The 27,111-nt window shown below is 42.6% G+C and overlaps 2 protein-coding genes across 2 annotated transcripts in view; one reads left to right on the top strand and one right to left on the bottom strand.

Moving 5' to 3' along the window:
- Window positions 1-21,413, top strand: part of LOC125447649 (cytochrome P450 2C28-like) — a 41,625-nt gene extending 20,212 nt beyond the window's left edge. Inside the window, exons 2-9 of the mRNA XM_048522243.1 lie at window positions 2,023-2,185; window positions 3,438-3,587; window positions 8,127-8,287; window positions 11,178-11,354; window positions 12,574-12,715; window positions 14,679-14,866; window positions 15,661-15,802; window positions 19,460-21,413. Of these exons, the coding sequence (XP_048378200.1) occupies window positions 2,023-2,185; window positions 3,438-3,587; window positions 8,127-8,287; window positions 11,178-11,354; window positions 12,574-12,715; window positions 14,679-14,866; window positions 15,661-15,802; window positions 19,460-19,668 (1,332 nt within the window). The 3' untranslated portion in view covers window positions 19,669-21,413. The remainder of the gene's footprint in view (window positions 1-2,022; window positions 2,186-3,437; window positions 3,588-8,126; window positions 8,288-11,177; window positions 11,355-12,573; window positions 12,716-14,678; window positions 14,867-15,660; window positions 15,803-19,459) is intronic.
- Window positions 21,414-22,505: 1,092 nt separating this feature from the next.
- The window catches only part of LOC125447681 (heterogeneous nuclear ribonucleoprotein U-like protein 1), an 89,098-nt gene continuing 84,492 nt past the window's right edge, over window positions 22,506-27,111 (bottom strand). The window contains exons 13-15 of the mRNA XM_059640996.1: window positions 26,969-27,105; window positions 25,959-26,228; window positions 22,506-25,106 (exon numbers count right to left, since the gene is read on the bottom strand). Coding sequence (XP_059496979.1) covers window positions 24,993-25,106; window positions 25,959-26,228; window positions 26,969-27,105 — 521 coding nt within the window. The 3' untranslated portion in view covers window positions 22,506-24,992. The remainder of the gene's footprint in view (window positions 25,107-25,958; window positions 26,229-26,968; window positions 27,106-27,111) is intronic.

The raw sequence follows: 27,111 nt of genomic DNA on the forward strand, positions 1-27,111 counted from the left end.
TCTCTCTCTCTCTCTCTCTCTCTCTCTCTCTCTCTCTGTGTCTGTGTGTGTCTCTCTCTCTCTCTCTCTCTCTCTCTGTGTCTGTGTGTGTGTCTCTCTCTCTCTCTCTCTCTCTCTCTCTCTCTCTCTCTCTCTCTCTCTCTCTCTCTCTGTGTCTGTGTGTCTCTCTCTCTCTCTCTCTGTGTCTGTGTGTGTCTCTCTCTCTCTCTCTCTCTCTCTCTCTGTGTCTGTGTGTGTCTCTCTCTCTCTCTCTCTCTCTCTCTCTCTGTCTGTCTGTGTGTCTCTCTCTCTCTCTCTCTCTCTCTCTCTCTCTCTCTCTCTCTCTCTCTCTCTCTCTCTCTCTCTCTCTCTCTCTCTCTCTCTCTCTCTCTCTCTCTCTGTCTGTCTGTCTGTCTCTCTGTGTGTGTCCCATTGCCACTCTTCCACACCCCACCCACACCAACGTGCAGGCCAGCCAAGGGTTTGGCTCCTAGTCTCCAGGGATCCCTATAGGGCCTGCCTGGTGTATGCCAAGGAACATTGTCTGCTGGCGAGTACCCAAGGCCCTAGTGAACAGGGCCAGCTCCTGCCTAAATTGATAGTCAGGACATCAAAGACCTACTTACTTCCCTCTGCTACAGAGTTCACTGTGACAACAGCTCTGTCAAAGAATAGCTCTAGAAGTAGCAACTAGTAAGTACACAGCATCGAATGTGGTATAAGAACTAAAATATTCTAACATTTTTTTCTTTGCTTCAAAGGGGAGGCGATGGCTAAGTGACTGTTAATCTGAAGAACAAATTCCAGCATCTGCAGCAATTGTATTGCTCTGATAGAGTTATCTAGACTCCAGATGTTAGCTTGCTGTCTCTCCATGGACACTGTCTGACCTGCTGTGATCTCCAGCATTTGTTGTTTTCGGTAATGCTCTGGAAACCCGGGTTCAAATCCTACCAGGCCAGATGGTAGAATTTGAATTCAGTAAAAATCTGGAATTAAGAGCCTCAGGATGAATGTGAATCCATTGTTCATTGTTGGAAAAACCCATCTGGTTCATTAATATCCTTTAGAATAGGAAACTGCCATCCTCATCTAGTCTGGCCTACATGTGACTGCAGACCCACACCAATGTGGTTGGCACTTAGCTGCCCTCTGGGCAATTAGAGATGGGCAGTAAATGCTAGCCTAGCCAGGGACACCCTTAGCCCATGAATGAAAGCAAAAGGGGTTCTCTTTACTGGATACCTTAATGGAATAAGGCTTATACAAGTCATTTAATGTTAAGGGTTGTTTCTCCAATGGATTTTCTGCTTTTGACACAACCACAGATTTTCTCAAACTGAGTCTGAAACCACACGCTCAGTTGATTGCGTTGCCACAGCGTCCTAATGAAAATATCTCACCTGGTGAAGCAGAGTATCAATTCATCATGTCTGTGGCCAATTTGCTGCAAGTAGCGAGTGTTCATTCACGAGATACGGCTGTTACTGATCAGGCCAGCATTTATTGTCCAGTCCTCAATGCTTTTGAAAAGGTGGTGGTGAGCTGTCTTCTTGAGCTGCAGCAGTCCATGTGGCGGAGAGCCAACAATAATGTTATCGGGAAGGGGTTCTGGGATTTTGACCCAAGAACAGTGAAGGACCAGCGATATATTTCCAAGCCAGGATGGTGTATGGCTTCAGGGGAACTTGCAGATGATGGCAAACCCATGTACTTGCTGCCCTTGTTTTTCTAGTGGGACCAGGTTGCCTGTTTGTTGGGTGCTGTCGAAGTGGCCTTGGTGAGTGGTTGCAGTGCAGCCTGGTTTGTCCTTGATGCTGTCAAGTTCCTGGAGGAAGGACTTCCTGACGACAGGAAGTGCGCTTGACATTTACCAATACTGTGCTCAGTCAGACAAGGGTCGGGGGGGCGTTGTAGCAAAGCTGTTGCCCTCAAGTGAGATCATTTGTTCACGTAAGGTTTTCTTATTTGCAAGTAGCCATGGTTAATTAGATTGCACCTCCCATTCCTTGGAAATTAATTCCCATTTCCTGATTGTTACAGTTGTCCAAAAAATATGGTTCAGTGTTCACTGTCTGGTTTGGATCACGTCCTGCAGTGGTGCTGTGTGGCTATGAAACGGTGAAGGAAGCATTAGTGAATCGAGCAGATGATTTTGGAGCCAGGGGAACAGTCCCATCAATCAGGAAGATCACAAATGGATATGGTAAGAACAACGGGACATGTTAAGCCCCAAGTCTTTCCTCATACCTGCATATTTCTATGTATATTATGTCTCGTGTTCTCCCTCCCTGAAACTGTCCCTTTAATTCGTTCTCCATCTACCAGATGCCCTGTAATTCAATTAAGCCATTCTTTCTGATTTATTTCCAATTCCACTCAATGTACTGACGGAGTGAAATTAATCTTTGCCTGAAACAAATTCGTGGTAAAATTGAGAAAACGGAAATTTGGGTGTGACACAGAACATGATAATCCCACTGCAGTAAGCCAATTTCACTCCCACCTAAGATCATTACAAACAAACATGCCACCTTCCCCCCCCTTAATCATTTCCTATTTCTTGTCTGATCATGTCTCTTTTCCCTTTTCGTTTGAATTGCTGCCCCCACACAACCCTCTTCCCTCACCCACCCTCATTTGCCAATAACCTTAAAGCTCAACCTTCCCACATTATTTGGCTGAGTAGTCATTGACATAGAGGCTGCAGGTTGAAAATTGAAGAATATGTAGGCACTGACGTTGTGCATTGTGAAGGTGGCTGAGTGATGAAGACAGAATCTACAGCCAGGAGCACATTTTTGCATCATTACTTCTTCAGCGACCTCTGTATTTTAGCTGAGCAGTGGCAGTAGAAAGTGCAGATTCAGAGTTTCACCACCACACCCATGTCCCTTCCCTACCCTTAAGGGGGATATTTAGTGGAAACTGCTTGCGTACATGAGAAAAGAATAGAAGGTTATGCTGCTTGGGTGAGCTTACTTTAAGTGAGAAGAAACTTCATAAACCTCCACAAGAACTCTAACACAAGTGAGGTGGACTGAATGGTGTGTATCTGTGCTGTAAATTCAACATAACCCAGCCTTTCCATGCACCCACAGAGATATGAACATGTCCCACCAATCTCCCTTATGGCCACCAGCACACTGATATGGAACCCAGCAGTCAACAGGTGCAAGGTCGAGGCTAACCCATCCCTCTTTGACCTTTAACCTACTCTGACATGCAGCTTGAGAGCGAACGAGCCAGTGTGGAGTACAGATGGTAGGGGAACATACTACCTGTTGATTCTTCCTCTTGGGCCTTGCCACATCAGTGAGGTCCCTCTTAAATGCCAGAAAACCAAAACAAAAGCATAGTTTACTGAAGTGATAAGAAAAGATGGAGATCATCCCCTCAAAATTCTCCTCCGTTTATCTTTCTAAATCAAACCACACTCTGTCTGTCTATACTTCCAGGAATTGCCAGCAGCAATGGGCACCGCTCACTCCAGCTTCGGAATTTTGCTATCAAAACGCTGAAAAATTTTGGGACAGGGTCCAAGTCGCTGCAGAGTTTCATCCAGCAAGAGGCAGCGTGCCTGGTGGAAGTCTTCCGGAAAACCGAAGGTTAGAGGCTCCTTTCAGACCAAAACACTGAACACCAAATGCACATGACATTCAGACCATAACCTGTGGTATCAAAGTCAACCGTGAAGCTGATGTAAACTCCAAGGTGTTGGGGACTGTCAGCCTAGTGATAACGTCACTCCTAATACTTGGCTACTTTTTCACTATCAGCTTGGCCATTCTATTCCAGACTTCTCACTGCCTCCTTTCTGCCCACCATCCTATTCCCTGTTTACAATTCTCCATGGGTGAGGGAACAGTGAGTGAGAGTGAGGCATTGAGGAGTAGGGAGTGGGCCAATGAGGCAGTGAGCATGAAGTGTATGCATAGTATGCCTTAGAAAAGCACAGGGCAGACTGGACGCTGAGTTCCAGTTCCAGCGCACATTGATGAAATCAGTGGCTCTAATTTCTTATTCCAGTGCAGTGACAACAGATAGTGTTTTGAAATATACCCTTACCTTAATGTTTTTTTTCTTTCTTTGTCATTTATGGGATATGGGCATTTATTGCCTATCTGTAGCTGCCCAAAGGGCAGTTTAGAGTCAACAATGTTGCTGTGCTTCTGGAATCCTGTACAGGCTTGACCAAGTAAAGATGGCAGATTCCTTTGCTAAAGAACACCAGTGAACCAGATTTTTCTTTTATGACAATGGATTACATGTTGCTATTAATTTAGCTCTTTATCCAAGACTTCTATTGGATTCAAATTTCACCATTTGTCATTGAACCCATGACCCCAGAATTTCAGCTTGGAGTTACGGATTACTGGTCCAAAGACTCTACCACAACACCAAAGCCTTCACCTCACAAACTCACACACCCAAACTCACACAGACATCCACACGCACAAAAATTTGGATGCAGGTAAAAGTAGTAGACCGTTACAGATTACAACTAACTTCCTCTCAGAATTACAATCTCCAGTCTCCCAAATGGCAGGCCTGTGGGTTTGTGAATAGAATTAGAGCTTTAACTGTGAAGGGAAGGTCTCATAAAACCAAAGACTCAGTAGGTTGTGACATTTCTTGGCGTTAAGTATCTAAGAAGCTGATTCTCAGGTTAACTTTGAGTTTCATTTAGTTTAATTTATAGTTATCACACGTACCAAGATACAATGAAAAGTATTGTATTACATGGTACACAGGGAGATCGTCCCATACAAAATGCATCAGAGTTGCAGAACAGAGTGCAGAATACAGTGTTACAGCCACAGAGAAGGTGCAGAGAGAGAGATCAGAATTAACATTTGAGAGGCCTCGTCAAAAGTCTGATAACACTGGGAGAGAGGCAGTTCTTCAATCTATTCATATGTGTATTCACACTTCTGTGTCTTCAGCCAAATGGAAGAGGGTGGAAGAGCGTACAACCAGGGTGGGAGGGGTCTTTTGATTATGTTGGTTGCTTTCCTGAGACAATGCGAAATATGGATGGAGTCAGTGAATGGTAAGCTGGTTTGCTGCTTGGACTAGGCTGTGTTTGTGACCCTCTGTACTATGCTCTGATACAACCACATATGAGGCTGTCTGTGGTACAACTACAAAAATTGCTAGAAAACACGGTGTGGAGCTGGAGGAACACAGCCGGCCAGGCAGCATCAGAGGGGCAGGACAGCTGGTGTTTTGGGCCTAGAGATATCAGGAACTGCAGATGCTGGAGAATCTGAGATAACAAGGTGTGGAGCTGGATGAACACAGCCTGCCGAGTAGCATCAGAGGGGCAAGGAAGCTAATGTTTGGGTCTAGACCCTTCTTTTGAGTGCAGCTCCTCTGATCCTGGCTTGGCCTGCTGTGTTCATCAAGCTGTATACCTTGTTATCCCAGATTCTCCAGGATCTGCAGTTTCTACTATCTCTATAAAATTGCGAAAAGTCTTTGTGGACGTGTCAAATATTCTTAGCCTCCTGAGGAAGTAGAGATATTGTTGTGCCTTCATGACCATCACACCGTCATGGAGCTGACCAGGACAGATAGTTGGTGATCGCCACTCCCAGGAACTGGGCACTCTCGGCCATCTCCGCTTCAGCACCATTGATGCAAATGGGGTGTGCCCTTAGCTCCACTTCCTGAAATCAGTGACCAGCTCTTTTGTTTTGCAAACATTAATGGAGAAATTGTTGTCTTTACACAACACCACTAAGCAGATCTAGGCCCGAAACGTCAGCTTTTGTGCTCCTGAGATGCTGCTTGGCCTGCTGTGTTCATCCAGCCTCACATTTTATTATCTTGGAATCTCCAGCATCTGCAGTTCCCATTATCTCTCTCCACCACTAAGCACTCAGCCTGTTTCCTGTATTTTGTCCTGTTGTTGTTTGATATCTGACCTATAATAGTGGTGTCATCAACAAACTTGTAAATGGAGTCAGCCAGTGGGAGTGTGGGGAAACTTTGGCCACACAGTCGTGAGTGTATGAGGAGTACAGTAAGGGGTTGAGTACACAACCTTGTGAGAAACAGGTGTTGAGGATTATCATGGAGGTCATGTTGTCACTTCTCCTTTCTGATTGTGGTCTGTGGATCAGGAAGTCGAGGATCCAGTTACAGAAGTAGGAGTCAAGACCTCGGTCTTAAAGTTTAGAGATGAGTTTGTTTGGAATTATGGTGTTGAGGGCAGAGCTGTAGTCAATAAGTAGGAGCCTTACATAGGTATCCTTGTTATCTAGATATTCCAGGGATGAGTGTAGGGCCAGGGATATAGTGGCGATATTGCAAAGGATCAGGGCAGGCTGGTAGGCTGGAGTTGATGTGAGCCATGTCTAACCTCTCATTGAACTTATTAATTATGTGGGCCTGAGCCACCAGGCAGTGGCCATTTGAGGCACACTGTATAATTTTGTTTTAGCACTGGGATGATAGTGGTCTTCTTGAAGCAAGTGGGGACTTCAGATTGTAGGAAGGAAAAGCAAAAAATGTCTGTGAATACTGCCACCAGCTGGTTCGCACACGGTCTGAGCACTTGACTATGGACTCCATTTGGGCCAGTGGCTTTCTGTGGTTTCACACTCGAAGGCTGATCTAATGTCTGCAGCGGTGACCATGGGTGCAGGCTGTTGGGACAGCTGACTCTGTTTCACTGAACTTCTGTTTAAAGTGAGCATTGAATGCATTGAGCTCATCAAGCCTGGATGTATTGTTGCCAGCGATTCTGTTCAACTTTGCTTTGACTGGAGCAGGTTAACTACACTGGTGCCTTGCAGCTAGCTTCCGGGTTTGACTCGCAGACTTTCTGAACAGATGATTCTGATAGTTTTACACGTACAACTTAGTTGATCTTCTAAATATGAGTGTTTCACAATGTGTACACATTGATTCCACATCCTGTGTTGTTGATTAACACTTCTGAGGCTTTATTTAATTTGGGTAGAGGAAGCTATTGTGTTAGAGGGTGGTTGATAATGGACATTTACTTTCATCTGCCACAAACTGAGTTTTGATCTTCCCTGTTCTCTGGTATGAAACAGCCTGGAAACTTTAATGTTGACCCACCCTTAAATAAGGAGACATGTGAATTCAACTGACAGCCATGCTGTACCCTAACCTACATTCAAAATGTGGAGCTGGATGAACACAGCAGGCCAAGCAGCATCTCAGGAGCACAAAAACTTAGACCCTTCATTATCTGCTTGGCCTGCTGTGTTCATCCAGCTCCACACTTTGTTATCTCGGATTCTCCAGCATCTGCAGTTCCCATTATCTCTTCATATTTAATTTGCTGGAGTCTTGATGCTAAAGGCCATAAATGTGCAGCAGCCACACATGTTTGTATCCAATTTTTAAAGTATTGACTGGAAGCTCAGAATATCACGTGCCTGTAACTGGGTATGACACAGCACAGAGCGAGGCCGTTCTCTCACTGTGTCTGTTGAGCTCTTTGAAAGAAATTGATGGGTTGGTTTAAGTTGGTAGGTAGGAAATGTGGTGTGGTCCATAACGGGTGACTCTCATCTGTTCTAAACCATCGTCCAATTAGATGTTACTTGTTTAGTGCTTTTAGCCCATCAAATGTTGATTCCTTTTCTATCAGCTGCATGTTTTATGCTATTGGCCAATCTACTAGAGACTTCATAGAGTCATAGAATCCCTACAGTGTGGAAACAGGCCCTTCAGCCCAACAAGCCAGGACCAAACCTCAGAGCATCCCACCCAGACCCATCCCCCTGTAACCCACCTAATCCGCACACCCCTGAACACTGTGGACAATTTGGCATGGCCAGTTTCCCTAACCTGCACATCTTTGGACTGTGGGAGGAAATCGGAGCACCTGGAGAAAACCCACGCAGACGCGGGGAGAATGTGCAAACTCCACACAGGCATTGGCCCCAGGGTGTAAGCGATCTGGATTTCTGGCACTGTGAGGCAGCACTGCTAACCACTGAGCCACCGTGAACTGTTTTACACAATGATTCTCCTCCCTACCCTAATACCAAGACAACTTTGGAAGATTAAGCTTTACCCTCACTCCTTCCCACTTCAGAACAACCCACTCCCCCTGATGTTTTGTTTTGCAGTGCTGCACTAACCAGCTCACATTGTCTCGCCAGAGTCACTCCTGGACCCCACGTTCCACCTGACCTGTGCCACCGCTAACATAATGTGTGCTGTCGTCTTTGGGAACCGGTTCGATTATACAGATAAGAATCTGCTCGCTCTGCTGGACATGATCACAGAAAACATGAGAGTCATTAGCAGCCCCTGGGGGCAGGTAAGTCAACTACTGCCACTGTGTTTACTTTCTGCATCTCTATCTCTCTGTCGCTCTCTGTCGCTCTCTGTCGCTCTCTGTCGCTCTCTGTCGCTCTCTGTCGCTCTCTGTCGCTCTCTGTCGCTCTCTGTCGCTCTCTGTCGCTCTCTGTCGCTCTCTGTCTCTGTCTGTCTGCCTTCACTTGTTTGTTAGTCAATAGTATCAGGCTCCACTAACCAATGCCTTTGAATTCTGAGGGTGACAACTTGTTCCAGGACACTTCCATAGCGTGCGTACACCCCAGAACACACCAATATTAACGTCAATAGTGTTGGTTTCTAATTCACTGAATAAACTTTACATCAAGGAGATGAAAGTTTAATGGGGACTCTGAGCTCAGAATAAAGAAAATTAAAGTTCCCCATCACCTTTCCACCCTCCTAACATTTTTTTAAAAATATCATTACCAAAAGGTGGAATGCGATAATTGTAAATTGTTCCATTGAAGAACAATCTTTTCCATTCATTAAATATTGTGACTAAATATCTATAACTCATTCTGCCTGGGAATTCTTTATCTGTTCTGAGAAAATGTTTCCTGAATAGAAGTGTTTTCTATATGTCTGTCAGACTCATTGAATGATATATCACAACCCATCAAGCTGTTGCTGGCCCTCTGTAAAAGCAGTTCATCTGATGCCATTTCCCCTCCTCTGTCCTCACTGCCACCTTTTGTCCATAGCTCTGCACATTCTTCCTTTTCAGAAGACAACACAATTCTCTTTTGAAACCTTCGATTGAATCTTCCTTCATGCACTGTCAAACAGCATAATCCAAATCCCAACCAGAGCTGCTGACACGTGTTTTGCTGTCAACCTGGCCTCTACTCTATCCATAATTTTGCTGTTTTTGACAACTCTATCAAACCTCATCCCAGCCTTCTCTTGCCCAATCTATTTGCATCACTGAAGTTCCGTATTCCTAGAATCATTCTCCTGAATTTTCCTACTCCCTCTGTACTGCCTGCAGGATGTTCTCATTCTGGTTCAGTACCTTGGCTATATATATCTTCACATTGGCCCATTTTTATTCTATGCACAAGGCTGTAGGTAGCAGTTTTGCATTATGTTGCCCCTGTGGCTCAGCTCCAGCCTCACCTTGCCCCAGCATGTCTCACTTTTGAATGATTCATCTCCTAATACTTTATCACATTGTCTGTGATTTCATTGGTAACAAGATGTGGTGACCATCATCACTTAATAATGATACCCACAGTTTGGGAGACTGGTTAGTATGTCAGCTTTTGCCAAGCAGTCTTGGCAGTGACCAGCTGTCTCCATCTCTATGTTACTCCTATAGCCTTGCCCCGGTGCTAAGGTTGCATTGGGTATCTCAGGTGGAAATTCTTATAAATATTGGAATGTATGTATTGATTTCTGTATTTGATTGAATCGTGGCATAACAGTATGGCAAGAGAGTAGAATGGACTACAGTCTCTGGAGCTCGGAAGAATGAGAGATAGTCTCATTGAAATGTATAAACTGCTTAGAGAATTTGATAGAGTAATAAAAATAGGGTGTTTTCACCTGTTTAGTGAGCATATTGCCACAGTCATTGTCACATGATAAGAGGCCAGCCATCTTGGACTGAGATGAGAATTTTTTTCCACTCAGAGAAGGCTGTTAATCTTCAGACTCCGGAGAGCTGTGGAAGGTTGAATGAATATATTTAAAGCTGAGATAGATTTTTGGCCACTATGGGAATTGAGGGATATAGGGAATCCAGTGCGAAAGTGGAGTTGGGGTAGAAGATCCAGCCATGATCTTATTGAATGGTGGAGGGATTTTCAATGGGCTGAATGGTCCATTTCTGTTCCTATTTCGTAAGCTGATGTGTTTCACCTTAAAGTTAGTGGCAGCTGGTTGAAGAGAATGAAAGCGGTCCCAGAATGTTATGGACAGGACTGAATAAAAAAGTGGAAATCAATGCTGATTCAGAGCAAGAGTAACCCCGATCAACCCCTCCATGGTGCTGAACACTACCATTGATGTGACAAACATTCTTTTTCTTAATGGACTAATTTCCTGCTAAGTTTCTCATCTAGCCTCATACAGTGTTGAGTAATTTTGGAGTGGGATTGCTCAGCAGTCCTTCCCAAAGGGTTTAGTATAAATCTATAAACAGCAAGTGTTGACATTTTCCACCATGTGGCACATCAAGTCCAGCAGTCTCACACTGAGGACAACTAACTAGTATACAGTGGTTGAGATCTGTAGTCCAAGAGCTAACCTGGGATTAACGTAGCTCAGTGACCCCAATACAGGGGGGGGGGGGGGGGCACTCTGTTGTGGCTCACTGGTTAAACTCTCACCCCTAAGTCATTCAGTTACTCCACTTCAAACTCCACTTCAGAACCATTAACGTACAGTCTAGACTGACAACCTTGGTGTATTACTGAGGGACTGCAACAATGTCAGAGGTATCGTCTTGCAAGGGAGAGGTTAAGCTGAGGCCCACCTGATCTCTTTGGTAGATGTAAGCAATTTTGTTGTACTTATGGAAGGAGACAGCATTTAATCCTGAGTAACATGTAAATCAGATAACCTGATCACTATCTGATTACTGTTTATGGGATCTTACTATGCATAATATTGGTTATCCTGTTTCCAACATTAGAATGGTAACTACGCTTCAGAGAAAGTGTTCCAATAGCTATAAGGTACTTTGGGACATCCTGACATTCTTTGTATTTTTTGTATTTTTGTCTTCAGACAAACCAATATCAAGTGATGGGTAAAAATTTCATCTCATGCTCTTTGGCTTTGATTTTTCCAACCTCCACAGAAAGGTATTCCTCCCGCCCCTAACTCAACTCATTCCTATTTCTTCTTGTGTTCTTTCATTTCTACAGCTGTACGATTTACTTCCCAGCCTTTTGGATCACCTCCCAGGCCCTCACAACAGGCTTTTCGAAAATGCGGCTAAAATAAAAAGTTTCCTGAGAGAAATGATCCAAAATCACAAAGACACACACACCAAAGATAGGCCCCAAGATTTCACTGCCAGTTTCCTCGCCAAAATGAAGGAGGTTTGTAAACAAATTTTGAATGAATTCTGTCAGTATCGACCTTTACCAGAAATTCTGGTCTTTGAGCTACTGAACTGTCTACCAAAAGAGATAATGGGAACTGCAGATGCTGGAGAATCTGACATAACAAAGTGTGGAGCTGGATGAACACAGCAGGCCAAGCAGCATCTTAAAAGGCTGCCTGAACTTTGGTTCATTCAAAGCAAATGGAAAGAAGAGGATAGTCATTGGATATGGTGGAGAAATGAAGGCGTTTTGGGATGTTGCTAGCCTAGAAATCTAGGGACCCCGGTTAACATTTCAGAGACAAGAGTTCAAACCCCAATGGCTAATCTAAATTAAATCAATACATTTTAAATAAAATGCTCAGTGAGAGTGAGCATGACTTCATGGCATGAGGCAAGGACAGCATTTGGTGTCCATGTGCTTGAACCCCTGAGTGGCATGCCAAGCCATTTCAGAAGGCATGTAAAAGTCAACCACATTGCTGTGGGTCTGGAGTCACATGTAGCTCTTGGGCAAAGACGGAAGATTTCCTTCCCTAAAGGGAAGAGATTGAAGTGGTTCAAGGAGAATGCCTCCATCACCTTTAAAGTGCAACTTGAAGGATGGGCAATGAATGACAGCCATGCCAGTGAAACCCTCATCCTAAGTCAGTAAGTAAAAAATATAGTTACCATAAAGGATCCCAAGGGCAATATTCAATTAATTATCAAGAACGTTCTCCCAGACTTGCATTTATTCCCAAGCTGACAACTCCAATTAATATAACAGATTGGCCGTCCTTCTAATTCACTGTTGGGTTTCAGTGTTACAAATTGACTGTTGTGTTCATCTACATAGCTGCAGTTACTATCCTTCAAAATGACCGTGTTAGCTTGGGACATTCTGAAGACTTGAAAGGTGCTTCTTAAGTGTGGCTTTCTCAGTAATTACGTTATTACAGTAAACCATTGGTATTGCCAATGGTAAAAACAGCGACAGCGCAATAGCAACATTATAGATCCAGTTCAGGTAATCAGTAGCGAGAGAACTGCAGAACACTATTGCCTCTGACCAAGGTTAAGGAGCACCACCGAAGACATCCCTGAGTAGTTCAATAATAACTGTTGCGCATTTATCTGATTTTTATGGTGAGTTGCATTCTTTATCATTGCTTTCTGATTTTTATGGTGAGTTGCATTCTTTATCATTGCTTTCCTGCTTTCTTTACTCCCAGGAGGAGGACAACCCCAAATCTGAATTCAATGATGAAAACCTTCTTCTGTCCACATTTAACATATTTCTAGCTGGGACAGACACCACCAGCTCCACCATGCGATGGGGACTCCTGCTATTCCTGAAGTACCCAGCTGTCCAGGGTGGGTAAGAACAGTCATTGTATACTCATTAGCTATTTGTTCTGTATATTTCAGGGGGCCCAGTGCACATGGCAGTAAATGTGTTACAGGTGAAGTCCTATGTTTTGTGTGAGCATGTCAGTTCACTATGCTGCGTGAGCTGCTGTTCCTGGCAAAGGTTGCTGCCAACACTCTCTTTAAGTGTAGGAAACAATACTGGCCTTCATGGTCATGGAAAACCACGTCCTGCTCTAATTAAAACAGACTCATATAGTTAAAAAGATATTGTTTTGAATGTCAACAGCTAGTTACAAGTTGCATTGACATGATGGACATTATTACAAGACTGAGAACCTGGATGTTAGGCCCCACTCCCTCTGAGATCAAATGCTATTCTATCTGCAGACCCATAGGACATTAACATAGGGGTTAGCGTTTGTCGCACGCCTCAGAATTAACTCTTTCAAACCCAAAAAGAACAGTATACTTTTGACAAGGGCTCTCTGTAAACGAGATCTGTGGTAAACTTCTCCTCTAATACTTGGCCCTATGATAGCATCAACAAAATACTAAAACAAATAGGAAGCAGAAATATTGGCTCCAACAGTTCTTAGACTCTCCTTCCAAACTATCTGTTTGATCCATATTAATGGGGTCAAAGCTCAGTGTTTACCTAAGAGTTTCAAAATAGTCACTTGATTGTATGGACTTAAGTATTGCTGAAGCAAGAGACAGTCTGGCAAAGCCTTATTAATCAGGACAGATGCAAGAATGCTGAATTTCAAAGGGAATAATAATTTATACTGCATTGTTGGCAAGTTGAATCTAATTATTTGAGATAATGCCATGGAGAATGAATCCTGGTGATATTATCCGTCATATTTTTATTCAATTCAACAGAGCCAATAATGCCCAGGCATGCAATATAAACTTGGATGCCTGGAATGGGATGTAGTGCTTCAGCTGAAGCCTAAGCAATGTTCTTTCTTTTGAATCCCATGTTTCTAATTAGAGACCCATGGATCCTGGATGTTTTATAGTGACCACATGTTCAGTCACTGTCACTTCCACTCATGTCTATCTCTTCATGCAGTTCCTTCGAAATTCTACCATTCGGCTCAGATTGCCTCTTCTTGTTCTTAAACCAAAATTCATCACTATATGCTTCCCTGGATTGAATTCACTCTGTCATGGGTCCACCCTTTTGTCTGTGTCCTCCTGAAGTCTGACCATCTTTTCCAAATGTCTGTCATCTCTTTCAAATGATGTTTCATATACCTCATTCAGATCATTGGTACAGACCAAATATAGTAGTGGAACTAATATTAACACATCAGTGGCCTTGGTGTATACGTTTGACGTGAAGGTAACAACCCTTCCATGCTTTTCTCTACTTTATGTTGTTTGGTAAATTTGTATATACACAGCCACTGCCTCTTTAATTCCAGGTACTTCCATTTGCTGATATGCTTATTATGTGCTTATTATGCTCACAATCTTCTCTCAAGGGTAGGGGCAGTTTCTAGAGTGTGCAAAATTATGTATTTGTGTGTGCGTCTGTGTGTACATTTAATTGGTCTATGTGTGTGTGTTTGAGAAAATGGGTCATTCACAGATCACCTACAAGTGGTAAAGGAGACACACTTCAAAAATTAAAACAATAACAAAAAAAAAAATTTTCCAAACTTACTCCCCCAGGTGACTGTTTGCAGATCTGGACTCAGGTAGTTTGATTCCTGTAATACAAAATATTTATACAGATGCATCCTCTCATTCCTTTAGCCCTTCAAGTAGAAAACCATTCTCCCATCAATATCCCTTACATTGTGCATCTGTGCATTGTCTACAATTCCTCATTCCCCTGCTCTCTGCCTGGTGTCTTTCTCTGCCATCCCACTCTGTGCTCCCTGTGCCTGACTGAAGACCCTTCATCGTGTACCATTTCCAGCCCTTTCTGATGTTGACGATACTTGTACTTTTCCAGAAAAGATTCAAAATGAGATTGATGAGGTGATTGGGTCTGAACGCACACCCACCATGGAAGATCGACAGAAGATGCCTTACACCAGTGCAGCTATCTGTGAAGTCCAGCGATACTCCAACATTATCCCATTAAATCTTCCACACACAGTGATGAGAGACACAGAGTTCAAGGGATTGACAATTCCAAAGGTAACATGTCCAATTTATTTAGCTGTTTTGTTTTACTCAGCTTTGGTTTCTGATGCTACCTGCATCTGCACACTCTTGCTTAGAGGTAGAACAAATAGGGATTGGGGAATCTTGAGGGTCATTTACAGAATCAATGGGACCAGCCCAATCTGGCAAACCCAGTGGATATCCTGAGCGCAAAAGATCCAGAGACCCATGGCACATTAAAGAGAAATAGAGTTCTTCCTGGTGTGTCACACAATCTTGTTTATCCTTTGAGGTGAAGATGACTGTGTTTATTAAAAACCAAAAGAACTGCGGATGCTGTAAATCAGGAACAAAAGCAAAGTTGCTGGAAAACCTCAGCAGGTCTGGCAGCATCAGTGAAGGAGAAAACAGTTATCGTTTCGGGTCCACTTCTGAGGAAGGGTTGCTGGACCTGAAACGTTAATTCTGTTTTCTTCTTCACAGATGCTGCCAGACCTGCTGAGCTTTTCCAGCAACTTTGTTTTTGTTGTTGACTGTGTTTATTGTTGGAGGGTGCTTGGGAGACTTCTGATAGGTGACGGCTAAGCCCAGGCAATGCCCAGAAGAATCTGCTGCATTTTTTAAAAAATTAATTCACAGAATGCGGACATCACTGACAAGGCTGACATTTATTGTTCATTCCTAATAGCTCCGCAACTGAAATGGCTTCCCAGGCCATTTCAGAGGGCAGTTAAGAGTAAACCTCATTACCCAGGATGACACTGGCTTCATTAACAACACCGATCTTAATTAACATTCATCTTATTTTACATGTTTATTTTTATTAGGGAATGATTGTCATCCCTCTCCTTGCATCTGTTTTGTACGACTCCAGTTGTTGGGAGAATCCAAAATCATTCAACCCAGATCGTTTTCTGGATGAGAAAGGACAATTCAAGAAAAATGAAGCTTTCATGCCATTTTCATCAGGTCTGGGCAATATTTCGATTGTGTTTTATTTTAAATTGTGAAAGTAAGGACCAAAACCCATGGTTTAATGTTGAAATGGTAAACAGAGTAGTGCAACAGTGGAAGAGACTTTATGCCAAATTTATCCTTTCAAGAACTTATAAACTATAATCAAGACTAAGGCCACGCAAAGAATGTGTTGGAACTGCAGGTTTCAAATGTATGTTTAAGATTGTTAAAAGATTTGTTAGGGCAAATTAAAAATATATCCTTGGGTGATGGAGTTCAGAACAAAGGGGGACAGAACCTTAAAATTACAATCAGGATATTTGGGGATCATAGCAGGAAACAGTTCTTCACTCAAAGGCTAGTGGACTTAAAGGTGTGGAATAGCATTTAAGCATAGGAAGTTTCCCTTTCAAAATAAAGATGAGGAGAAAATAGTCTTTTCTTAAAGGGTCATTAGAGTTTGGATTTTCTCTCCCCGAAAGTATGGTGTGGGGATCTGTAATTTAATCAAGGCTGAGTTGGATAGATTTTTGATAAAAGGAGAGGTAGAGGGTTGGAAAGTGGGGCTGAGATCACTTTCAGATCAGTTGTGAATGGTAGAGTTAGCTCAAAATTCCAAGTGGCCTGCTCCTGTTTTTAAATCTAACATTCCCAAGTAGTGGAAACCTGGGGTCCTCTTCCCTATTAACCTATTGAGGCCGAGAGCACTAATCGAAAGTTTCAAAATGGACAGACTTCATTAGGCCAGGGTATTAGAAAGTTAACCAAAGTGAGTGAATGGAGTTAAGACAGAGATCAGCTATGATTTATCATAGAATCCCTACATACAGTGTAGAAGCAGGTCGTTTGGCCCATCAAGTCCACAACACCTCTCCAAAGAGCATCACACCCAGACTCATCCCCTACCCTATCCCTGCACTTCCCAACTTGAGACACTGGACAGTTCAGCACAGCCAGTCCATTTAACCTGCACCTCTTCGGACTGCAGGAGGAAACCGGAGCACCCAGAGGAAACCCACGCAGACTTGGGGAAGAATGTGCAAACTCCACACAGACACCTGAGGCTGGAATCAAACCCGGATCCCTGGCACTATGATGCAGCAGTGCTAACCACTGAGCCGCTAGCACAGGGGCTCAAGGGTCCCCTCCTGCTCCTACATCTGAGGCAGTGTACCTGAAGCGTAGAACGAATGAAAGAAGATTCAAAACAAGACAGCTGTCCTTAATCTCTCTGAAAAACATGAGCTTCATATTCTGTAATTTTACTTTCAAGCTCTCTGTACTAATTTAGAAGACTTAAAAAACATCTATAATAGGAGTCATTCAGCCTTTCGTGTCTAAAGAATAGTGATTTAAGCAGAGGCTGTGGGCCTGAATTTTAACCTCCAGTGGGTAGTTAGCAATGGGCAAACTGTGCCGATGAGTTCATGCATCACTCCCCCGTGGCAAATGTTTACATCCTCCTGTTAATTACCTGCCTGATAGTTGGTTGTTGGGAATGGGGAGGCCAAATTGTCCACCAACATGAGGTAGAGAGTAAGATCTGCATCAGGGGACAACACCCCTGTGCTCAGAGAATGGTGAATGATGTGGGTCTAAACCTTCCTACTAGGGACAACTGAGATGAACTACAAAGTATAGCACACTTCCACCAGCATTTAATGCTTCAAAGTCGCCGAAATTACAATGGAGTCTGAGACCTTTATATCCTCTCGGCACATACCTTGATACAGAGATGACGTTATGAACATGTCTCTTAAAGGGATACCACATACTGAGACATAACACAACGCTGAGATGTTTCTCCAAGAGTGGCTAGTTCTAGAGGAGACAGTTTAAGAAATGTTGTCAAACAATAAGATTGACAAGTCACCAGGCCCGGACCAGATTTGTCCTCGGCTGCTTTGGGAAGCGAGAAATGCAATTGCTTCGCCACTTGCGAGGATCTTTGCATCCTCGCTCTCCACTGGAGTCGTACCTAAGGACTGGAGAGAGGCAACTGTAATTCCTCTCTTCAAGAAAGGAAATAGGGAAATCCCCGGCAATTACAGACCAGTAAGTCTCACGTCTGTTGTCTGCAAGGTGTTAGAAAGGATTCTGAGGGATAGTATTTATGACCATTTGGAAGAGCATGGCTTGATTAAATGCAGTCAACACTGCTTTTGTGAGGGGCAGGTCATGCCTCACAAACCTTATCGAGTTCTTTGAGGATGTGACTAGAAAAGTTGATGAGGGTCGAGCTGTGGATGTGGTGTATATGGACTTCAGCAATGCATTTGATAAGGTTCCCCATGGTAGGCTCATTCAGAAGGTCAGGAAGAATCAGATGCGGGGGAACTTAGCTGTCTGGATACAGAATTGGCTGGCCAACAGAAGACAGCGAGTGGTAGTAGAAGGAAAATATTTTGCCTGGAAGTCAGTGGTGAGTGGTGTTCCACAGGACTCTGTCCTTGGGCCTCTACTGTTTGTAATTTTTATTAATGACTTGGATGAGGGGATTGAAGGATGGGTCAGCAAGTTTGCAGACGACACAAAGGTTGGAGGTGTCGTTGACAGTATGGAGGGCTGTTGTAGGCTGCAGCGGGACATTGACAGGATGCAGAGATGGGCTGAGAGGTGGCAGATGGAGTTCAACCTGGATAAATGCGAGGTGATGCATTTTGGAAGGTCAAATTTGAAAGCTGAGTACAGGATTAAGATTAGGATTCTTGGCAGTGTGGAGGAACAGAGGGATCTTGGTGTGCAGATACATAGATCCCTTAAAATGGCCACCCAAGTGGACAGGGTTGTTAAGAAAGCATATGGTGTTTTGGCTTTCATTAACAGGGGGATTGAGTTTAAGAGTCATGAGGTCTTGTTGCAGCTCTATAAAACTTTGGTTAGACCGCACTTGGAATACTGCGTCCAGTTCTGGTCGCCCTATTATAGGAAAGATGTGGATGCTTTGGAGAGGGCTCAGAGGAGGTTTACCAGGATGCTGCCTGGACTGGAGGGCTTATCTTATGAAGAGAGGTTGACTGAGCTTGGACTTTTTTCATTGGAGAAAAGGAGGAGGAGAGGGGACCTAATTGAGGTATACAAGATAATGAGAGGCAGAGATAGAGTTGATAGCCAGAGACTATTTCCCAGGGCAGAAATAGCTAACACGAGGGGTCATAGTTTTAAGCTGGTTGGAGGAAAGTATAGAGGGGATGTCAGAGGTGGGTTCTTTACACGGAGAGTTGTGAGAGCATGGAATGCGTTGCCAGCAGCAGTTGTGGAAGCAAGGTCATTGGGGTCATTTAAGAGACTGCTGGACATGCATATGGTCACAGAAATTTGAGGGTGCATACATGAGGATCAATGGTCGGCACAACATCGTGGGCTGAAGGGCCTGTTCTGTGCTGTACTGTTCCATGTTCTAATACGAGGTTTTAAAAGGGAATCAAGGAGAATTATTTTCTTTTAGAGAGGCATTGGCCCATTGAATACTCATCCTCAGAGACTCGTGAAGTCTGGCTCATTGAACATTTTAAGGCTGAGTTAGATTTTTGATCAGTAAGGGAATCAAAATGAATGGCCTGATCCCACTCCTAATTTGTATGCTTGTAAGTCCATGTTTTGGTAAGTGTCCATTACTCTGTTATAGTTTAGCCAGTTCCTTACACACCTGAATTACTTGTCTTACAGGGAACCGCATGTGCATCGGTAAGACTGTAGCTCAGATGCAGCTGTTCCTGTTCCTCACAACCCTGCTGCAGAACTTCACCTTGAGATCCCCGGCAGATCCACACATCATCGATATCAGCCCGCTGTCCAGTGGTTTCTCAACCCTACATCGGCCATACCAGCTGTATTGCGTTCCTCGCAAACCAGCACAAGACACAGCCAGTGAGTGATGAATTTTTGAGGAAATAAAGTCACATGATCAGTAGATCAAATTGACCCTCACAACATTATGGTACAAGAAGCTAGCTTTTTCAAAATAATTTGTTTTTAGGAAGGGGACCAGTTGGAGTCACCTATTCACCCTAGTCAACTTGTTAGTGTGACACTGGACTGGACCAGACAGCAATGCAACAGCTTCATTTCTCTGAAGGACAATGAACAAGTTGGTTCTACACAACTAATAACAATATCACTGAAAACAACTTCCACTCTTTAAACTTGTCAAAAATGGAAACTATATGAAAAGTTATTTGAAGGTTTTCATGTTAAGAGTAACATTTCAGAAGACAAATTTTCTGTTATGTCACATTCAATGTTCTCTGAATAAAGCAATTGCTACCTTACAAGATTTCCTTGGCAGGACTCGTAGACCTGAACATTTCTGGCAGCATACTCTACCCATCATCTGAAACAATGATGGAACAAGTGAAAGAGGTATAACATCAAAGATCCAGCTGCAGGCAGTGAACCATGGAGACAGTCATTGTACCCAACTGCCTGCTTGTTTTCTGTGGTTACACCGACACCTAGCCATCCTTAGAGAAGGTGGTACACGGTATACATCAGGACACTTCAGACCTTCTGCAATAGGCAGGCATCACATGGGATGGAGTGCATCATCACACTAAACAATGATATTTTAAACTCCGGTGATGTGATTTTTGGTACAATGGCTGCCTGCTGTCAGAGAAACACAGATACTGTAGGGCTGGAGGACACAATAGAGAAAGGAAGTGAATGAGATCACAAAACAATTTGAACATGAGCATGAAAATGTGGTGTTGAGTGGCTGTGAGCTAAACTGGCCAGCAGCAAGAAGTGTAGAAGGCAGCAGGACATGACACACTAATCTAGGATTTAAATGGGTGGAGCATGCAGTTAATTGGGGGAAGTATGATAGGCAAAAAGGCATAAATGAGAGTTTTACTAGTACATAGGCTAGATAGAGCCAGACATTATGCAGCTGGAAGTATGTCGTCTTTCGGATGGAATAGATTTGCAGTTGGAAGCTCAATTTGACCTTCAAACAGAAAACCAAGGTTGCAATGACAACAGTTCATTTAACGAGACAGTTGCTAGGAAAGTGATCAACAGACAGGAATATGTGACTGGTAAGTTTAAGTGCAAGTAGGAACTGGGTTACTTCAGCTGCATTGGTCAGGTTGGATGCGATGCAAATAAAGATGCTATGAAGTTTTTTTTGCATGATAGAATTAGCTTCACTGCTTCTGGAAGGCTTCTCACTTCTCCCATGAGCTTATGTCAGTAAATCAAGCAATTGGTTATTTCTAATGCCAAACCCATCAAGGTATCTCTAGAATTAAAATATGCAACTTGAAATAATTCCTTTGGCATAGCAGAATTGATCTAACTTCTTCAGTTTCTCATGCAGCTGGATCTGTTCAGTGAGTACTTTGCCCACTTTGAGCAAATGCATGATATCAATTTTCTAAAAATGATACTTTGTTCTTTGATTTGAACTCTAGAAATATTGCGTCTTACCACCACTGTGTAACTACATTGCTCATAAGTAAATCCAACTTTTAGCCTGAGTGTAATGGCTTGACTCTGTGCTATTTGTGACTGTAAAGTAAAATGCAAAGTGATGACCATTTCATATCATCTCGGATTTAAAAAGCTTTGTTAAATGCTTTCTTGCTTGTCTCCCGATACATGCCACTCAAATAAAAATGCATGATATCTACTGCAAGCTACTTTTTCAGTATTGGGACAGACCTAGATTAACACATTTCAGTTTTGAATTGAGGAACATTTCAAGCATTGCCCCAGTATTTTTATACAACCGTAATGGAAGCTGCAAATTTCAAGGCTAATTTACAATACTCTAAAACTATAGTTTACATGCAGTTGACAATGGGGCAGTGATTGAACAACAGCTAATGAATTCTACTCCTAGACTGGAGAAGCTTCAACTGACAGGCTAGCACTGTGGACTGGTGGTTTTGCATCAGCATGAAGCATTTATAGGTCTGAGAAAATACTGGCCAGAAACAGGGTAGAATTCCAGCTACTGAGACTTGTTGCTGATATCTATGCAGGTATTTCAATGTACAACTGAGAGAATGATGCATTTATCAGAGATGCTATCATTTAGATGAGGTTTGTTCATGGATACATCATATTTGTTCAGCACCTAAGTTCTTGAAAGTCCCTCAAACTGAGCTCCAGAATGAAAATTTCCTCATTGTACTTTATGGCACTTTACTGTGCATGAACATTTACTTATACAGTAGGAAAATTTCAAGGGAATTTGTTGACAATGAAGTTTGTTGAGAGGTCCTGAAGTTGTCAAAGATATAAGACCAAAATGCTTCATTGCTGTGATCATATTTTCACTTATCACACTGATTGTCCTCTAGCATAGGCCAATACGTGATAAATATTCTGCAGAGGCCTCAACTCTTTAAAGTGTGCGCCAGAACAGCCATAACTGCTGTCAAACCAAGGTACATGGTCAGCATGAGCAGAAGCCCGAGGAACAAGGCGATACCGAGAAATCTTACATGCATTGCAGCTTTTGAAGAAGCTGGGATGGAAACTTCAGGTATCCTAATTATCAAAGGGTCTACGCAACTACATTTACAGAAACAGCTGTCATTGTACAAAAAGAAATAATTTAACACATTTATAAAAAGCCTCCAGGTTGATCACCTGGATTCCAAACCTGGGTTATGTAGCTGCTGTTTTGTTGCATATTGACCCCTTCCATTTATAAAGTTGATCAGCTGCTTAAAATGATAAATACCAATTACAAACAATGTACAGATCAGTTTAAAATACATTTTTAATGTTTTTTTTTGCTTAAACATAATTGTTCTGTTTTATTCAGTGTAACAAAGTACTGACAAAGTCACAAAGTAATAGCTTTTGAACTTAACCAAATGTAAAGTTAAATGGCAGATTATCAACAGGGAAAGAGAGCAATGTTCGCACGCTATGAAGCATTTAGTCTAGCTTGACAACCTGGCAGGATATAGGCATCTTGGTGATCGTTATTCCTAAGATTACTTAACAAATATTCTTGTAATAACTGGCCTTTGCCTCTATCTGAATCGAGAAGCGCTTTCCTATGTGGATCAGTGACAACACAAAACTAGTGAAATTTACAAAAAATAGCACTTTTCCAAGACAAGCAATCTCTATAAGCTATCTGTAAAGTGAAATGAAACACACCGTCAGCAGTCTGAGGGTCACTACAGTGCCGGTCACTATCTTGTACACAATAATTTCCTGTGAGGTTTTTTGCCCCTCCTCCTCACCCTCCGTTGTAATTTCATTTGCCTTTGGTGCTATTTCCAATTAGCCTTTTCCTGCATTCCATCAACAAGTCAACAGGTTGTGCAATTGCAGAACAGCATTTTAAGAATCTGTTCCAACACCATCCACACAGCCTCACTCCCAGTAGGGCCAAATCACAAAATATCTCCCCGTGCCAAAGCAAACAGCCTTTGGCTGGATTTTTATATTAATTAGCTCACTTTATTCTTCAGAAATCACAGCCAACTTTCAACATAAAAATTTCTGGACTAAAAATCAAGCAGCTTCTGAACAGGCATGTGATCTATTGCACAGATTATCACTCAGGCTGTGAAAGTAGCAAAACCGGCATCTAACAAAGGCCAAGCAGACCTATATAGTTCAGTGACCCATTGAGGGCACCTTTCTCAGTCACCTGGGGAACCTTCTTTGTATATATTCGATCAGTTCTAATCCTCTGTGATATTTATTCCAAACCAAGAGTTCCTGCATCTCATCATGCCTGTCCAAAATAGGTTATTAAGAGTTGCTCGAGCTATTCACTCAAGTGACAAGATAACAGGAGAATGGAGAAAATTTGGTAAATTGAATGTTCAAAATTTGGTTCCCTGTGATAAATCCTTGTCTGCCTCAAGTGCAGAGAAATGAGTGATCCCATAATGAAAAACTTCAAATGAAAATATTTAGTGGTCAAGTAACATGCAGGGAGTAAACACAATTGAATCAAGTATCGTAATTACTTAATAGTATAGCAGAAGGCATTCAGCCCATCTTGCTTGCCTAATCAGTTCTGAGTAAATTTATCTAGGTTGGCATTTGATGTCTAGATTTGGATCAAGTTATTCACCTCCAGCTAACAAACTATGCTTTTCAAAAATTGTTTTATTATTTAGAGTATTCCAAATAAAGACAATTTGTTCCAGAAGTTGAGATCACAACTTCTTGGGACAAAAGGCTTAAATTACAGAATTACTGGGTATTTGCTGTCTCAATAAGTCTTAGAATATCTTCACTTACCATCCTCGTGCACAGCACCTCAGGAAGGATAGTTGACCAAGGCAGTCACCCCTCTTTCCTCCACCCACTTCTTTAGATACAACCAGATACATACCATACTCCTTTCAGGGATGAAGATTGTGCGAAGGTAGTGAAGTAAAACATGAACAAAAACTAAGATAGGCAGATGTGTTTTTATTAACAGTATATGTTTGTCAGCTTTTGGAGATGGAAGACAATTTTTTTCAGTTCATCAGCTAAAGCGGCAGTGAAATAAACTGCCTGAATGATATTGTAAATGATTTGGTTTGGTTTGTCCACAATATGGAGTGTTTAGTTCTTCATTTGAATCCCTGCTTTTTACAATTAGGACAGTTGCCAGACCTGAAGTGTGTCCAGACATAGTTCTGAGCATTCCTTGTCACCAAGATAGGTACAATATTAAAACCCAACATTGAGATCAAAAATATTCCTTGCGCCCTTAATTATATTTCACACAAACACAAGTTTTCACACAACGTTATTGAGAGCAGTAACACCAAAAAGCTGTGTGTGTGTCATTCAATTGTAAATCGTCCCTAGATACAAAGAGCCGTTTCAACCAGACTCAACAGAAATGCACAAGCAAAGTCACATGAATAGTTATACATTGTATAAAAAAAGTTAACATATTCAAGATTCTAATTGTTTTGAAGAAATTTTGTCATTAATTACCGACAAAATATCGACAGCTTATTAACAGTAAAAAGTTACATAAAAATCTAAAAAGGCGTCATTACACGAAACATCCCAGAATCTTAAAACTGTTTATTCCTTCTTCTTTGCAACTTTTTCAATTTTACAATCACTACTACTATATCGACACAATAAAATGACTGAAAACTGGTGTGTTTCACACCCTGATGCAGCTTTTAAATTTTAAATACAACAGACTGCTAGTAGAATAATTGTGTTTTTTTTTAAAAAATGGTTTTGTGACGATAGCTTTAGAATTTGGGTTTTACTGTGTCCCAGAGCCCTGAGAGCCTCCTGAGTAATTCCCATAGCTGTAGTTCCCGTAGTAGTGGTTCCACTGACTCTGGTTCTGGTAATATTGGCTCCACTGCTGAGCATACTGCAGAACAAAGGGAATACGGGTGATGTTAAATCCACAGGCATCAAGATTCACTGAAAACAATGAACGTTTCAAAACAAGTTCAAGTGATTATAAAAACCATAGGTCCATGTACCTTTTCTTAAATGATATATGAAATGGTGACCATCGTTGTGAGATCAAGAAATGGTTTTATACAACAACTTCCATGGACCGGATGTTATGATTTGTTAGAATATATCCACTGTCAAATTATTTCTGTTCTGCCTCATTATGTTAAGTTTTAATTTCAAGCTGTAATCATGAGCAGATTTTTCTCTCATTGCCCTTTAACAGCTGGGCCCTATATAGTGGGGGAAGGCTGGAAATAGGAAGTCCTTTCTCCCCCCAATATTAAGTCCCGCGTGGGACACATTTGAGAACAGCCTTCCTTAGGTATGTCATCAAGTACACACTGCCAGCCACTGTGATCTCAGAGGAACCTTATGCTTGGACAGCCTATGTTCATTGAAGGGATCTGCTGATAATTAGTATTGCCCGTGGGCAAAATTGTCTTCCCTTGCCGTCCTCACCGACTTCACCCTGAGCCTACCTGACTTATCTCCCAGGCAAACCTGTCCCAGCTAATTGCCCTGGGGCTCGGTGACTGGGCCTCCTCCCAGGGTTTTCTGCAGTACTGAGAGTGGCCACCAGTCCCAGTGGCACTTCTGAGACTGGAGAAGTTGCTAGTTTCTGACCGACTAGCAGCTCTTGAAGGCATGACATCTGTCCTACAGAACCCAGTAAACCTGACGCTGAGGTGCCTGATTCCTGACGCTAAGAGAGATTTAGAACATGCATTCCAACATTTTGAGTCTAGGGAAAAAAAATTACCTGCTGGTACTGGTTGGGGTACTGTTGGGTGTAAGGTTGCGTTGCTGTCTGGGGCTGAGTGTAGCCTTGGTTATAGCTCCCGTAGCTGCTGTAGTTTCCGTAACTGTAATTAGGAGTGTAGGCTTGATTGTAGCCCTGACTGTAACTCTGAGCGTACGTTGTCGGTGCTGTCGTCGGTGCTGCTGGCGCAGGCGCAGGTGCAGGTGCAGGTGCAGGAACAGGAACAGGAACAGGAACAGGTGCTGGTGCCGGTGCTGGTGCCGGTGCTGGCTAAAATCGAAATAAAACATGGCAATATTATTACAGATTTGGTAATTAAGCTCAGAATGGGTAAAGAGAATAACCTTTCATCTGCAGTTTTCTTGATTTAATTGTTCTGTAGCAAATCCAATAAAGGGGGTCTGGGAGGGAAGATTAATCAAAAAATGTCAGCACTAGTCCCACAGATGCCAACAAGGATCCAGACAGACTAAGAAGCACTAGGCTGAAAATTAATTGAAGAATCCAAACACAAGTAAACATGACTCCATGGCTGTGCACACACCACAAAGTTAGAAGGGCATGGGTTCTTGACCATGTACGGATAGGGAATGCCAAGGAATATGAGAGAGGGTTGCACTGTTGGAGCTGCATCTGAGAAACACTGGTTAGTGCCATGGACATCAGTTCAAAACAGCAAGGAAGGAGTGCTTGTAAATATCTATCCTTCCACAAACATGACCAAGACACTTATCTATAACGTGCATGACTTTGCCAAGGAGAAAATGACTGTCAGGTGTATCCACAAAAACAGTGACTACACTTCAACAAAATTGGCGTGAAACACTTTGGGACAGCCTTGCAGATACGAAAGACTCTATATAAATATAGCTTTTGCATAAGAATATAAATCCCACAAAACTGGTTGCTCACTCCCACCCTCATATCCAATAAACAAAGCAACTGCAACTGATTCCAGCTTACTTACGTCTACCCTTGCTCCTGCCTGATTATCTATCAATGATGGTTACCTGACTCTGATTGTAGCTGGTTTTGTTGTAGATGGGTGTGCGGGTTGAGTTGTAGTTCTGGGTACGATTGTAGGTACCACGGTTGTTGGTGCTGCTGTTGGTCCAACGGTTCTGTGTGTTACTTCCGCGACTGTAGCCTGAAT

This window comes from Stegostoma tigrinum, chromosome 39, assembly GCF_030684315.1.
Source record: "Stegostoma tigrinum isolate sSteTig4 chromosome 39, sSteTig4.hap1, whole genome shotgun sequence".
Classification (NCBI taxonomy): Eukaryota; Metazoa; Chordata; class Chondrichthyes; order Orectolobiformes; family Stegostomatidae; genus Stegostoma; species Stegostoma tigrinum.